The following is a 16902-nucleotide window of genomic DNA, read 5'->3' as shown; positions in this document are numbered from 1 at the left end:
AAGAACCAGTGCTATTGCACGGTGTCCTCTGAAGAGGAAGCAATGGTTAAAAAGCACATTGGTCTGTAGCAGCCCTTTTCTATTTCACAGTCTAGCGAACTCACCCCATGTGATGGGTAGGAGATCCAGCCCAGCTCCCCTTGAATTGTTTTTGAATCCAGCAGATTAACTACAAAAGAAGACAAAATGAAGAGGAATTAGTTTCATCTGCCTCCGTCCAGTTAACCTCGCTTACCCGTACCAAAAGCCGTGTTTATTTGGGGACCCGTGAGCACTTGATTTATTCAGGTGGCTTGGCAGTTAGCTACAAAGAAGAAAAAGGCAGACAAATAAAAAGGATCCTCTTGTTTATCATAAAACATGCTATGAACAGCAGACAGGGGAACTTCTCAAAACAAAGAAAGTGACAAAAAACAAACAATGGATGGCTGGCCAAATTAATTACAGCAGGGGGTGGGAACAGAGCGCTTCTATCAGCTGCACAAACTACAGCGTTTTCCCCTTGGATGCCTGAAATTTGGGTCGATGCATCTAACTACATAGGTGAGACTTGAATATTTTAATCATGATTTGATTAATGGCCTGCATTTTGCATATATAACTTTCTCAGAATATAGGAATAAATAATGAATGCTGATTAAAGTCTTCATTCCTTTCCTGCTTCTCATTTAATTTGCTCTCACACTGTCTTGCAGCCCTGAAGTGTTCTCTAAATGCCATGTGTAACACATTAGATACAAAAGTCAGTATTTACAATGTTACAAGTGCAGACAAACCTACTTTTACAGAGACCCATCAATTGATGGTTAATCTTGCTGCTATTTTAAGAGGCATGCCACAATTTCCAGAGTAAGAATGAAGCTTTTATTTGCAAACAGTCTGAGACAGACATTTTCCAGTCAATCAAATCACAGTGTTTTCAACATCTATTTTAAGAGATGATGGGTATTTAAATACATACATACAAACAAATCATTGCATATTCTTCTTTCTTATTTACTTGGGTTTTACGAGCCCATAAATCAACTCTGTTCCTAACCCTGGCCAGATAGCCCCCAAGTGCTTAATCACACAGCTTAATCCCTAACTAACCATTTCCTTATTAACCTGAAGCAGAACAGGTGAGTTAATACAAAGTACCATACAAAAAACCCACCAAACTGAAGTATTAGTACACAACATGACAATGCTGTTCCCAGCGGCACCAATCTGAACACCTTCAGTATTTATTATCTGCAATTTGGGCTTACTTCAGTTGTATAAATAACCATACATATACACATTTGTCTACATTTGCATGCACACACTTTTGTGTTGTGTATGTACACATGCAGCACTATACTACCATGAACAAGCTGCTCTGCCATCTATGTGAGGGAAAATATTTCCCCCTGCAGTTATACACCCCTTTAAAAGAAAGCAACCCTATTTTGACTTTTTGCCTACACCAATAAGCAAAACATCTTTACTAATCGGATAGAAAGAATATCATGCAGTGTTGTATTTTCTTCCTCTGAATTTATCAATTATTAAATTCCCAATCACCTACGCCATGAAAATTCATCAGTCCTTTATTGAGGGCATAGGGCCCCAGGCATATTATTCTGCAGCAAGGTTTGCATCTACAGAAAAGAAATACTAATTGAAACTCAAAAGGGAAAAATGCACTTCCTGCTTTTGCGACTACAAGCTCCCACAGATTATGGATCTCCTGTGATAAGGCAGATCTGTTTGTTGTGCATCTGCAATACATGGCGGTGAAGGAAGTACGAGTTCTGAGGTAAATTACTTGGCAATAAGTTGCTAAGGCAAATCACTTAAGGAGTAAATTTAACATATATTTATTCTTTTAAGAATGAGCTGCTTGAAAACATGATTGCAGCCACTCTGGAACTGGTGAATTGAGCCCAAATTCATCGGTCTCATCTGGAAAAAATAAACAGGTAAGACTCGCAACCTGGTGGTAGTTTCCCTCTCTGGGCTGCCAAGCAGCCTAGGAGTTACAGCACACCCTCAAGGTGCAGATCAGCCTTCAGCATCACTCCCCATACCTCTCTATGTCAACTCCCTACTGCCTGCCTGCCACTCAGAACAGGCTTACCAAGTTACCAGCTACTCTTACCGGAAGCACTCACAGGCATCACGATAGGGCCATGGGGGGCAGTTAAATATTCAGTGAAAGCCATTCATGCCCCATGAATGTGCCCCATGATAGGTAGATGTCTCAGCCATGGCGCAGCTTGTGTTGCAACACACTGGGATCGAATCTACAACATATATGACAGTATTTTTTCAGCATCTCTCCTTCTTTCCGTCTTCCTTATCTTCCTCATCTCCTTCCAACTAACTGGCACCATTAGGCAAAGGGCTTTTCCATACTTGTACATGTTTCACTACATTTTATAAATCCTTAGGAGAAAGGTGATCAGATGCAAGTCAGAGAGTGCAGGTAGGTACTTAAATAGTGGGATGAATGCTACCCTTACTGACAAGAAAAAAACAAACGACTCAGAAACAAACAGAAAAAATCCTAAGTAAAGCTATGTTCCAGGTCTGTAACTTTATCAATAAGCAGTTTTGTGCTAAACATATTTATATGCACAATTTTAGTTTTATTAAACCTAGTTATACTGCACAATCTTTGACTTCCTCCATTTTCATTTGTGCAAGAAGGAATAAAGCTTGTCATGTCAAGTAACTTTTCTATCTAGCAGAAGATCAGTAAATCTTAAGTTCCTTTACCTATCCAGCCACATGGTCTTCAGTGATTATAAAGACCACTTGTTTGGGTTGGGGGGTCTTTGGGGGCATGTGTATGAGTGAGTGTGTGTGTGAAATGCCAAGAAATAAAAGACCAGAGGAGGGAGATAATACCCAAAGGAAGAAAACAATTATACTAACTTCCTAGAAAACCATCACTTTGCCTGGATGTCTTTATCATGCACCAGGTCAGAATTATATTACAGGCAAGCAGAAACACAGAGCAGACTGCCTGAGTTCTGAGATAGTTTAGAATCCAACTGGAAGTCATACATCCAGTTCTTTTTTCCTATTAAAGAATTATGGAAAAAAGAAAAGAACCGAAAAATCACCCCCAAAATAAACTTTTCACTACATTTGTGCTGCTCTTCAATAGCATGTAAAATGCAGAACCTATTTCCTTTCAAGGTAGTCACCTGAAAACAACCAACCAAATAACAAATCACCACCTCCCTCTCTCTGAAAGAAGTTTCTAATGCACTAATTTTCCTGTGACTTCAAGGAGTCGTACACCTTTGATAGAGAGCAAATGATGAAATGATGACAGAACTTACAAGTTTGGTCCCTAGACAAATATGACAGGGAATGTGGTGTTTCATTTTGTCATTGTACATCCTAACATTATATATTAATCTGGAAACTGCAGAAGAAAATAGCATTTCCCAATACTAAGACTGAAAAAAATACATAAAGAATGGATTAGATAGTCACTGTCTGATACTTTAATGGTTTTTTTTTGGCATGGATTTGTAAGGTTAGGTAAAAAGCAAAAATGTCCAACTTTACACAAGCACTTGATCCGTAGAATGACTCAATTCAACTTCTTTCAGCCCTGATATATCCTCTAGCGTAACAGAAGGCAACACTTGGTTCACAAAACTGACCCAACCAATTCATGAAGTGTATCATGAGGATATATTCAGTCAGATTAGCAGCAGCAGGCACACATCAGCGTGACCCTCGCATTTTTCCACATATAATTAAAGTTAAATGAAAGCTGGTGTTTAATGCCCTACAAATGCCTATGGCCACGTATTTACCAGACAAAGGAGGGAACAGGAGAGGAAGAGAGTTCTAAGCCCTCTCATAGCGCAAGGCGTGCATCTCTAGCCACGCCAGCATGAAGGGAACCATACAACTTAAGACAAAAACAAAAAAAGAGGTCAAACTACTTCGTGTGGCAGCACATTTTCTTTCGTTGCAAGTGTAATAACCATCTCCTCCAGAGCAACTGGCCCAGCAAAGAGCACGGCTGCGCGAGCAATCGTAACCACAGGTCAGATATGGCCCTCACTTCAGAGATGCTTACCCACAGCTGTCATGATCTTAAGGAGGGTATTGGGGAACAGAAAAAGGGTAAGCTAATAACTCTTCTTCCTTCCTATCACCGCTTTCCACAAGAGAGTGAAGAGGTAGATTTTACAAGCCAGGCCACATGAAGGAGAATCAGGCTTTCCAGGCTATTTCTAAAGCTTATCCATTTCTTATACAATGCATTTGCTCTTCTTGTGGCTCTTCCTCCTGCAAAACTGTATATCATTCAGCTAGATCTTACAGCAATCTTTGATGTCGACCAGCTGGTTAAGGGTAACTCTTCAACTAGCTGAACAGTTTTGGCGCTATTGATGATTGCTTCCTACAGAGTGCCTTGAAAAGGATCACTGGTTATGCTGAGACACAGGAGAGTTCTCATAAAACAACTTTCAATAAACAAAGTACTTTGTAATAATCTCAGCGTCCTGCATGGGTTCCCATCGGGTAATTAACTCGCTTCAAAATGAGTGGTAAGTACAAGGGAGAGTTTCTTGATATTAAAATACTACAGTGCTATACAAACTGAGCAACCATCACTTGTGGCTCTGAAAATCAATGGCTTGGTCCTTCTGTACAGCAGTCTTGCTCACCATACTGTACACTGCAGCTATTTCTGCCAAATGACAGCATAGCGGCAAAACGCCGATTAAGAACATGTTCTCTTTCTAGATCTCCCATGCCAAACTCTTCTGGCCTTCCCCATTCACAACTGCAAGAGAGAGCATTATTAGTTCTCTTAAAAGGCACTTCTGCACAGGGGGTAAAGACAAATCTCTTTCCAGCAACTGGAGCAGGGACATGAATGGGAAACGTGAAGCTCGCTCGCTCTTCATGGCATCAGGCAGAAGACGAATGAAGGCTCAGGTAGAGTTTGACAGGAGGCCTGATCACGCTACAAGAAACTGCTTCCACGTTGAGACGGATGGTAGAGGGCCTGCTGCGAGGCTTACGAACAGCAGGTTTCACCAGGATTAGTGTCAGCGAAAGGAGAACTGTAAAACTAACAAATGCCGCTTGAAAGCAGAAGCACTTTGAGAAACACGTGGAGTAACAACTGCTACAACACAGTATAAATACCTCTCCCACTAAAAACCAACCAACCAAAGGTGGTACCAGGTAGAACTACCCCGAGAATCCCCCTCACTGCCTGAGAAATGATGAGGAAAAGCCTGCTAGGAGGCAACTTGCAATATGTCAAGAACCACCTAGAAACAACCTCAAGCTTGACAGCAGTTCCATATCATATATTTTACAAAGAAAATACAGAGCAATAGGCAATGAGGTCAAACACAGAAAACATTTTTTCTTCAACTAATTAACACTTCCAATTAAAAGTTAAAAACACCCCACCAAAACCAAAGAACAAGTAACCACCACTGTTCTGTCCTTTCCTCTTTGGCATCAAACTACTGGTTTTGAAACACGCAAGTTAGGTATTAAAAAAGTGCCAACAAATGGGGAAAATTAAATTTGCTATGCAACCAAAAAGAGAAAAAAAAAGAAGATGAATGGCCATAATTGAAATGTGTCATAGAATCCTGAGCAGCAACGAACACGCTTTGTGGCAGGAAGTCAGACAGAACTTGGTTTTGGGGTGGGACAGAGCGGAGTCAGTATAAACTCTGACGTGCGTTTTTCGAACGGTAGCCTCTGCCCAGCAAAGAGGATTTGCACCTGGATTTACATCCACTTATGATTACAGATCTGAGTCTTCTCAACTCTCCATTCCCCCAGCAGTGGCAAAAGTCAAATAAGAGTAGCAGCAGATCAGCTCTGTGTCCTTGGTCTACTCAGAGACTAGAAGCAACATGTACAGACAGACAGACAAGGTCATAGTTACACCTTGGTTCATTCACCATAATTGCCAACCAGGATCACCTATAATGCTAATGTTGCTGAAATCATGCTGAAATTTGCTAAGGTAGACCACAAAGTCTTTGGGAAGGGGCATCAAATAAGTAAAATCAGTAAATAATAAACCGCTTCATGAAGCAATGCTAAATAATGCAATACTCTCTTAATGGAAGGGTGTCCAACAATGAAGCCTCATTCTCAGCAGCAGACTTGGGGCCTAATTTGCTGCTTGTTCATGAAGAAAAATCAAGTTCCCTGTGATTTTATGATCCTGCATTTCCCCTCAAATGTTGTAGTGAAGATATTATTGCTTGGAAGAAAATGGCCCTAGTGTAAGAGAGATCTTCTCAAGCTCCCCTCTACTAGCTCTGCTTTTACAGCTTTGTTCCTCTCCAGCCTGGGCCACCCCAGGAAGCAAGGTGTCAGTAAGCCACACAGAGTAAACCCAGCCAATAGAACATACATTGTAATGCATACCCAACCCAGCGCCAATAAGTTTGGCCCATTTGCTACACAACTTACCTACAAATGCAAGATCTCTCAGCGAGATTTCTGCTACATCTCAAAGCCAGACTACAGTCCTTTGAGAGTCACAATACTGTGAGGTCTGCACTTTCAACCCTTCTTGCTTGTGCCTTTATACTGTACAATGCAAATATGATTTTGTGCAGAACATTCCAAATTTGGCAACTGTCATGTTCAATCTGTGGTTAAATTGCTGACTGAAGAACTCCACCAGGGTGGGAGCAAGAGATGAACAAACAAGGGGAAACCAAAATGAATTAAAAACCAGTTGCTCCAACACTGAACACAGGGGTCTTCAGAAAAGCAGACTGGAAAGCCCAAGCCTCCGTTATTTTCATTTAAATGTTCAGTAAATAAGTGTTTCCAGTATTAAGAGACTGTGCTTCAAATCTCAGATGAAAAGACAAAAGACTAACAATACGCAGCAAGTTACCCTACAGATTATTGCTTCTATAGAACATATAATGTTCCTATGTCAATTTGGATTATGTGGCAAATTCTGTTTTTATGGTAGCTACCCTCAGGTTTTCAAGAGGAAGGGTTTTATTTTCCTCTCAGATTTTGTTCTTACCAAACACACTCCCCAAGAGCATCTGAGGCCAACTATAGATACCTCTTGTTCTCCTACAGCTGAATCCTGCAGCAGCCAAAGGAGAAGCCTTATTGAAAGTTTCTCTCAAAAGGCTGCCATGAAGGAGGGAACACAGGATAGCAATAAGCAATGCAGGACTGCCTATAAATAAATACAGGGATTGTAAACTGCAAAAGCAGAGCCAATCAGGGAGGCTCTACCACCGCATAGCAGCCCTCTCCCTGCTTGCTGCACACAGCATGGATTTCGGTACTGCTAGGGATCAGTGGCACTCCCATGCCTGCTTCACGGTGGCTCAGACCACGCTAACAGCTCTGTGTGTGCCTCAGCCCAGCCAGCCCAGCTCAATGCCAAGTAGAAGTTTTCCAGCAGTCCTCCTCCTTTCGCCAAGTACGGAGCCTCCACGTGGAAAAAGGATAACACTATCCCAAGTCTCCTGAATCAATACGACAAACATAATCAGGCCCCAAAATAAAAGCCCCACAAGAGAGGTTTCACAGAGCAAAACCGCAGAACTACTGTTCCTTAGCAGACAAAACTAAAACTCATTTCAAAGCAGAAAACAGAAAACAAATATATTGCTGCTAGAAACCTTAGAAGTGGTCCTGTAACACCAAGAGCTGTGTGCCGTCCCCCCCGCCACCCCCATTCTATTGTGGAGGGGCTCTAAGTGATAGCTAAGGCCAGACAACGTGTGTAAAGCTTTCCTCTTATCCTCTCATCAATTTGTTTTGAGCCTATACAGGTGTGCAGGCACACTCAAACCTTCTAACTCAGCACCTCGCAGAAGTTATTCCAGCTACTGAAAAGAGGAAACAAAGGCAAGCCAATTCTGCACCAATGATGACATATGAACCAGCTGCTCCTTCTGTAGGAGTGAGGTGACAAATCTGTACACTGCTTTTTCTCGGAGTACCTGTCTGCGTTATGTTGACAACCGCCCATCCACTCTCATGGATGAACACAGACAAAACAGATTTTATTTCTTCTTTATTAGTTTGAAACATGAGAGTTCTCTTGATATTGTTAAAGTGGCGCAAAGCTCAATTTCCAAGTATGCAAAAACATATGACTGGTGGGCTGGAATGCAATGTTTATCAAAGGGGCCTAATAAGGTTTCGGTTTTATTAGGCTATTTCCTGTAAGTTGATATGTGCCAGTTCTTTTCATTAAGACAAGGATATAAAAATTAAAAATGGATTAACTTAATGGGTTCCAAATTACTGTGTTGCTTTCACTTCTTTGCATTCTTCCTTTTAATTTTAAGCAGTTCCAATTGGTCCTTTTCCAATACCGCCAACAAGACGCATAAACCCTTAGATACCCGAATTACCGTACTGAACTCGCGTTCAAATCCAAATCATGCAGATCTCTTTCTGCTCTACTATTATAGCATTAAATCTGACATCAGTGAATCATCAATGTTAAACACGTAAATACAAAGTGGGGACCACCGTGTTAAAAGGGAATTTAAAAAACAGACCAGAACCTACGGATGAGATTTGGTTACCTAACGCAGCCACACTCCATGCCTTTTACCAGCCCAGAATAGAAGTGTCATGCAAGATGTATCAGTGCCATTTGATGCGCAAATACTAAGGCACATAAGATGGGACCGCATGCCTATGTCTAGGCAAAACTCAACAACAAACATAACTCAAATAATTCTAATAAGCTCTAAAGCAATTCTCAAAAGGGCTTGATCATGCTGCACAACTGAGTCTTTTACTTCTGCATTCCTGCTCCCTCGGGGAAAAAAACTAATATTCAGCGTTCACTAGTTCTGCAGAATTGAGCTCTCCAAAGATGTGACAGATCTGGGGTCTATCAGAGTGGCACAAAGATCTCTCTTGGGAATGCTCCAAGCAGCTTAAAAGGGGAAAGAAAACGTTGCACCCCAGCGTCCAAGTTCACTAAAGGTAAACCGAGAATTCAAAACCTAGTAGGACATGCTCAGTTTCTAGCATTCAAGACACCAAAAGGTGTCACAGAAAAGACACCTGGGCACACGCAGTACCCATGACAAGAGGTTCCTAAGTTCCCATAGATTTTACTGCAGTTCAAACATATTCAAGGTCCCGCAGCAAGCAATCGATTCTCCATTGAGGACACAAACTTTTGAGACTGGGACCAGAGCATAAGTAAAGCAAACGGCCATTCGTTCGTCTAAAAGGCTGCAATATCCCCAAGTGAATCAGCTGGCAGCATGCCACAACTCCGGAGGAAAAACAATGCTTCTAAGAAATTCCTCTGTTCATGGGGCACAGAAAAACACAAACCCTTGCCAGTGAATGTAGTTGTGTTGGGTTTGATTGTGTTCGGGGTTTTTGTCATGGGCTTTTTGGTGGTTTTCAGTTTGAAACACAGAAGTTGCGAGTTGTAACAGAAAAACAAGAGATTCCTGAAGTGCTACATTTGGAAAGATGCCTTTTCAGGTGTGCCCTGACAGCTCAAGCTTTTCTTCTCTACTTCCATGAATCAAGGGCTCCAGCTTGCATGGGCTATGAAACACTTGTGTCCTTACACAACCATTCCATAGATGAACCCATAATAAATAAACGACTAAACATCCTGATGCAAACTGGGCGAGTCAAATGCCAATAGCATAAGATATCGCCTCAAATGTCATGTTGAGAAAATCAAGATGCTAAAACCAGTTTTATTTTCCAATACAGTGATGTCACCAACATGATATTTTCATTGTTTGCCAGGTTAACAGAATTTATGGAGGTAATTAATGCAGAACATGTGTGCTGAGCTATCCATATGAAAAATGGAATTGCCCCTGACTTCATTTGCTGCCTTTGCAACCAAAACCCCACTAACATCTTTTTTCACTATTTCCATATGTGAGAAATACAAATATTTATAACAAAGGTAAATGCCTCAATGACTGTTCTATCCCCATCTAGCCACAAGCCAGTTTTTCAGACCCCTGTCTTCTGGTTTATTCCTCTACTTCCATTACCTTCTCATACATGGCTCAGGTTTCTGTTATGGTCTACAAACTAAGCATGTTCCTCATGCCTCTTCTCCAGAATTGCTCTCCTTGGTTAGCATGGAAAACTTCGGCTTCAGTTTCCCAGACGCTCTCTGTTCAGCTTTCAGGATCCACACACAACCAACTAACCATGGAAAAAGCAATGCCATTAAACATATAATTATTTTCCTGTGTCTTTTTTTTTCCTGGGAATCAACAAGATCAAAGCCACACACACACCCCCCTCCCCACACACACCCCCCGGTCAACAGCATTCAGTAAGACAAAATGGACATGCGGCCCTCCAAGTCATCTTTGCCTTCTACTCTTGATGGCTAAATGTTGATTTCTGGGAGGAAAGGGACAGAAAGAAAAGCAAGGGCATGAAAGAAAGACTTTCCTTTTTTAATAAGACTTTTTCCTTTTAAATAAGAAAGCACTGTTAAGGAAAGATTAACTAGAATGGTAAAAATGCCTCTACCCTGTCTTAACTGGAGCGTCTGTGGAAATTCACCACTGGTAAATCATAGTCATGAAGCTTACTAATGTAAACAAAGCTCAGACTTCCAGGGAGGCAAGGAATTTCTTCATTTGCGCTTTGCTCACTGTTCAGATCATCGTCAGCACTGAATTCTGGGCTCCTAACACTGTCCTTAAAGGGAGGAAGGTTGGATTTTGGTCTGATTTTTTCTCAGATACAGGTCCAACTTACGCTTAATCTCTGCCTATCTATTCTTTTCCTTTCACCCTTCTCTCCCCCTCCAAAAGAGATCTCCCAAAAAGCCTTGCCCCTGTAAAAAGTCAGCCACAGCGAAAGCCCTCTAGCTGCCTTCTAGCTTCTCAACAACTAAAGCAAGAAACCCAACATCACTCATGGCTATTTGTTATGGCACAAAGTTTGTGGGAAGCCTACCGTAGAACAAAACATACTTTTGTGCTTTAAGTATTATCTATTTAAATGGTAAATCATCATTCCAGATTTTCTCCAAAAATTTCCTTTCTTAGGCACCAATTTGGAAGTTTTAGGTATTAAATTATTGACCTCTTGTGCAAGGCAGCTATGCTTTAATTGTTATGCAAACCAACAAGGAACAAAACAAACCAGAGACCAATGTAATGCAAACCTTTCCATCCACATACAGATATAAGATTGGTATGAGAAACCAGCTGGAAACAAAAAGAAAGCACCATTCCCACACCTTATTACACTAAACTGCCCTGACTGAACCTTAACATTCATCCTATTGTTCGCTTAATTGCTAGCAAGTTTCAACCACTGTTCATTTGGTCTGCTATTCTTCTTTCATCAATATTTTTCCAGCAGATTAATGGGATTTTCCTCCATATTTTGCCTGAAACAGCAGGACACAGTAGTTTAATGAGAAAAAAAAGGAGCGTGGCACTAACGTTTCTGCTTACAGTGTGTCTGGTTTAATAACGTCTCTGCAAATGTAAGGCTTTGCATGCCGGTGTTTCATTCAGGCTACCCGTCACTCTCACAGACTGGAACTTTTCTGTCACCGTCCCAAGACTTCTTTCAGGCAGGATTATCTTTATTGCTATATCTTTATTCCTGTCATTCATTCACTGCAGAAAGTGAAACGGAATCTTTTTCACACTGAAAAACAAAGTAATTGCGCTAGCATTTATCAAGCACTTAAGAAACTAAGAAGCTCAAGACTACTGGTGAGGAATACAATCCTAACCCAGCAAATTACTACCATGTTTTGTTTCCAAAATTACACCGCTGGGAGTTCATATCTAATCTTGTGAATTAAACTATTTTCTCTTAATTCTTGTTTAGAAGAGTTTAAATATACCAGCAAAAAAAAAAAGCTACTGCTTTCAAGTGCTTATGGAAATAAGAAGGAATACACCACAGCAGTGAATTGCTAGGAAAACGGATCACTCAGCAGCAGTCACATGCATTCCCAAACAAAAAATCCTTCCATTTCACTGTATAATATCTTTCTGCAAGTCTTTTCCTCCTCATAAATATATTTTCAACAACACTTCAACAAACTGAACACCACGTTTTTATAAGAAAGAAAATGTTACAAATTAAAATCCCTACATCTCACTCCAGGAAAAACAACTCTTTCGCTGCCGGAACGATCTTTTAGAAAGGCAATGGGTTAGTGAGAGCCCTCTGCCACACCTCTGAAGTTTCATCTAACATCTCTGGACAAGTCCAGTCGATTTTGCACCTTAAGGTATCACAGTGACTTGTCTGTGTTTCAGTAACAGCTCCGCTGTGTAGAGCATTGAACTTTAACAAAAGTAAGGACATGATTATATCTGAAGTTGTTTTCTTCTTTCTTTTTATTTTCTTTTTTCTTTATAAAACAGAAAAAATCAAACAGCAGCTACAAAAGAGTGGTACCTACATGAATTACAGGTACCTTATGAAACTAACTCAGGCTCTGTGCAATAAAAATCCACAAACGGTACTGTTGTATTCGGTAACAGCTCTGTAGTGACCCTCACTGGTGATAAAATCCAGAGCTCCGAAAACAAGAAAATGAACACCTGCATCCGTATTTCTAAACTTTCATCAAGTGGGGATTACAAGAACAAGGGCCATTACATATGCGCCTAGAGGAAAACTTACTTTTGATTCTGTTTGAGAACTTGCAAGTAGACTAATAGCAATTTACTAAAAACAAATAAAACCTAATTTGTACACCTTCCCAGATGGGAATTAAAAATCTAAGTTCAATCAGAACGCACTCCTGATTTGAAAGGATTTCATGTAAACAAGTGTTAAACTTAGTGCGCTTATTATCTGTTTAATGCTTTCCCTCCTGATACTGCCTCTGAAGCCTAATTTCCTGAGGCTGAGAGTACTGAAGAGTTCTAACCTATTTCTACATCCTGACTGCTTTGTGGGGTAGCAAATATGTTGTATCCAAATCAACTGCAGTGAGAATTAATTGCTGTGTCCAATTTGGACACCTTTATATTTTAAACATCTGCCTTCAGTTTGCTATATACAATGCAGTGATTTTTCTTAATATACGATACTGAAATCAGTAGTAAGTAAAGACAAAGTTCAGTGACAAACAGAAAATGAATTATCCCATGTGCTTCACCTGCTATCAAAAATGTTGACAGACAAGGAGGAATTTACCCAAGTTACTTCCCCTATTGCGCGGCATTTTAAGAACACCACGGTGTGAAGTTTAAAGCATGCTCAGTATTTGTCTAATCGTACAGGTCAGGACTAAGCACAGACGTTCTGAGTAGGACACAGCTGTATGAAAAACAGCCTTTTAGACCCCCAAGACTCTGAGCTTTCTAAAATTAGATTTTAAAATTAAGATCTCTGAACCTACTTTTAACTACTTTTACAGATAAACACTCCAGAGCAAGCTAGAGGCACCAGCAGGAATTGTGTCGCGATTAATGAAGACTTATGCTGATCTAACGATACCTGACATACAGTGAGGCGAGATTTGTAAAAGGCATTTCCCTATTCAATCCCTTTTGATTCCAGCGAGGAGTTCCCAGTCTTGCCTGCCTTTCCGAGACTACATGCAAAAGTTGGGCAGGCATTTTGCTCCACATGCAAACACCGCATTTTTCAAAGCCGTGCCAAGAGCTGTCAGTACTCCAAAGGCACAGTAAGTCATCTTTAGCAACTTTAAGTATTAACAGAGACCAGCTCAGATAAAATGATGCATTTAACTGTAGTTACATAAAGTTCTGAGGTTGTAATCAACGATCAAAGATGAAACTGCCTTCCCAAATATAATACAGACTGAAAAGAGAGGCTAATTGGAACCTTCTTACTGTACACCAAAACAGACACTATTTGAAACCAGGTACTGTAAGCACATTTACCATATTGATCTTTTGGTAGCTGTGTTCGCAAGAAATTAATTTTATGCTAGATTGAGAGGTTACAAGAAGTTTCCTGTCTGCACAGGCAAAATATTATTGAAGCAATTCAGGTTGTCAGTAAAAGCTTAAACAAATTTGCTGATAATCCTGTTAATGACCTAGGTCAAGTGTTAACTGTTGTGGGTTATAAAACAGTGAAATTAAGGTTGCTGGTACCCTCAGGCAGGCATTATAGTTACAGAAGAGAGGGAGGAAAAATTATTAAATGACATCATTTTATAGCTCATTCGATTTCTTGGTATCTTTGGAATTATTCAGAAAGAAATTGCATCCTTCTAAGAAAAAACCCACAACCCTCCCGAAGTGGAAAATATCCAACAGAATGGAAGAGCGGAACATGTGGTTTATATGCACCTACAGGGCTCGGTTTGCAACTTCAAACTGGAAAAGTTAGCCGTTAAATCTTCCTGACGTTTTCCTGCCTCGCAGAAAATGGCACGCACCTAACCACTGCACGCAGATAAACCTAAACTTCAGAGAACCTTCTTGAGCTCCTGTGATTACGTAGGTAAAATGCGTGCAGCTTCGTGACGAGCACAGAAGAGAGTTAAAAATAAAATCAGTGGAAAACGTTACGTTTTGTCAAGAAAAAACTCCAAATAAAACATCTCTGGGATGAAGCAAATGAACAAAAACTCAAGCACTCCAAGAAAAAGGGGGGAAAAAAGAACAACAACCTGCCTTTAGCCCTTCTTTCATCCTTTCCTCCCTTCATCCCATCCACTTCCATTACACTATTAGTCCTAACTGAGGCAGTCATCACTGTAACATTAATTCTGAATGTTATCTGAAGTTGAAATTAAAAAACATAAATAATTCCTTCAAGTTATATAAATGTAGGAATAATTACTGGTAGCTCTGAACATACTCTTGTAACGTGCACGCTGCAACATTCATGGCTCCCAGAAGTTAGATAAAGCTATATAAACAGATCAAAAATCAGTTCCATCCATTGCTAAAACAAGCATTTGAGGATGATTTCAACAGGAGCTCTAATATAAAGCGCAGGAAAAAATGTGTATGTTTTTATCTATATGCCTATATTAGCAATCTCTATCCAAAGTACATCTTTTTCACTTGCAGTGGTGAAAGAAGAAAACTTTTCCAGCTACCCCACAGAAATGAAGAAACATCTATCTCTAGTTTTGGGAGGAAATTTGTGGTAACGACAGCAGGGAAGGAAGCGAAGTGGTGAGAAAAAGATGATTTCAAAGTGGAAAGCACGATCTCGTGACACGATTTAAAGCTGCATGCTAAGGCTTCACCTTCAAATTCGTGTGTCAGCAAATTATAATAATTCAGATTTCAAAACTCACACGATCAGCCTAAATGTGCTGTAAAATGGTAAAAGAATTACTGAGCTTTCTTAAGTGGGGGGAGAGAGAGGAGAAGTCCTTTAAAGTTCGTCTCACTGTTAAAAGAAACTGTCAGTGTTCTTTGTTTAGAACAGCAAAATCCATACTGCAAAAAGTAAGCATGCAAGAGCGGGTTAGTGTCCCATAACTGCATTTATGCCGTTGTTTTCCACTAGCCATTTTGAAAACGGTGCCCGTATCGCACAAGTTCTTGAAACTGAAAAGAGAGAACAGACGCAGTATCAGCTGAACGCTGACTCGGAGAAGTAGGTATGCTTGACGCACATTCTGTATGATGATTTTCTTCCTCCTTTCTCAGCTCTCGCTATCAGTCATTTTAAACAAAGAAACAAAAAGTGGGTTCTGTGGCAAACTGGAATGCTCCGGTATCTTTTTTGGCATAATTAATCTCAGTTTACAGACTGTGCCTGGCTACCACTTCCATGGAGGCAGAGCTGTTCCACTGACTGACAACTACATACATTCCCCAAAAGCTTTTAGTACCAAGATAAGAGTAACCCCTACTAACACTCCTGTTTTCATTTCTGGAAGTCATTTGTGAAAGATGGCAATATTCACAAAACAGCATCTATCTAGAGCCTTAAAAGTGACTGAGAATTAAAAGTACATTCTTTAAACAGCCTATAAAGCACTGTCCGTGCAAAACAAATTTGCACAAAACATACAGATAATATATTGCTTTTTCTGCTAGGATGGCATCACAGCTTCCTTCCTAGCAATAAAACCAACTGATTTAAGAGTACCCAGGGTTTGTAAAGTTTGAATCTTCCCTATTTGCTTTGCACCATACTTCTTTTTCCTTCCAGAAATCATTTAAAGTCGTTATCTCATAGCCTTATCCCACAAGCCCCCAGACTATCAATAAGCATGTCAGCATTATTTATACAGGAGAAATGATTGCTCTGACAGCTTTGATATCTGCTTCTCCGCACAAACACTACCACTCAAGCAGGTGCAAGTTTTACATGGTTGTTTGACATGAGAAGTTCTTCACAACCTTTGGCCTCTAGATTTTATCCCTAAAGACGATTACACTGGACATCCTGGCCATGCTGACTGCCTCCACTGCTCAAATGAGCAAAAAGCTGTATTTTTTATTTTATTAAGAAGGAAAAAGCAGTTTTATCTTAAAGTATTTCAGTTACTTTTTCAAAGCGCCTGGTGGTCATCGTTTTTTTCCTGACATCTAACATGCTTTTCCATCAAATGTCATATTCAAAATTACCACAGCAAAAGAGCACCAATCACTCCCGCTTTGTTTTGAGCATTTACACACATTCACGTACACACACACATCATTTTAACACGTTAAAAAAACGGATACGAAACCACTACCGACCCAAAAAGGAGTTTTACAGGCGAGCAAGGGTATTTCTTGTATTAATTAAAAGTTTCGAAACACAGGACTGCTGATGAAACCACGACTCCTGCACAGCCGAGCGGGCTAACAGCGGAACGATCACTAGAAGGAGGGAGACGGGAGCTGCCCATTAGCCTTTACAGCTTATTTTTGTTAGTCATCAAGCCAATTCGGCTCCTACCGCTGTCAACTAACAGCGGTCCGCTCGCTAGTCGAGGCCAGCGGAAAGGCGGCTCCT

At 40.4% G+C, this 16902-nt stretch overlaps 1 protein-coding gene across 4 annotated transcripts in view; it reads right to left on the bottom strand.

Annotated features, from left to right (window-relative positions):
• EPHA3 (EPH receptor A3) overlaps window positions 1-16902 on the bottom strand; it is a 220164-nt gene that overhangs the window by 202459 nt on the left and 803 nt on the right. For all 4 annotated transcript variants that reach the window (XM_065676023.1, XM_065676024.1, XM_065676026.1 and 1 more), the window contains exon 2: window positions 105-169. In XM_065676023.1, coding sequence (XP_065532095.1) covers window positions 105-169 — 65 coding nt within the window. The remainder of the gene's footprint in view (window positions 1-104; window positions 170-16902) is intronic.

This window comes from Lathamus discolor, chromosome 4 (assembly GCF_037157495.1).
Source record: "Lathamus discolor isolate bLatDis1 chromosome 4, bLatDis1.hap1, whole genome shotgun sequence".
Lineage (NCBI taxonomy): Eukaryota > Metazoa > Chordata > Aves > Psittaciformes > Psittacidae > Lathamus > Lathamus discolor.
Note: the sequence above shows the minus strand (reverse complement) of the source record. Positions and strands in the feature narration are given on the sequence as shown.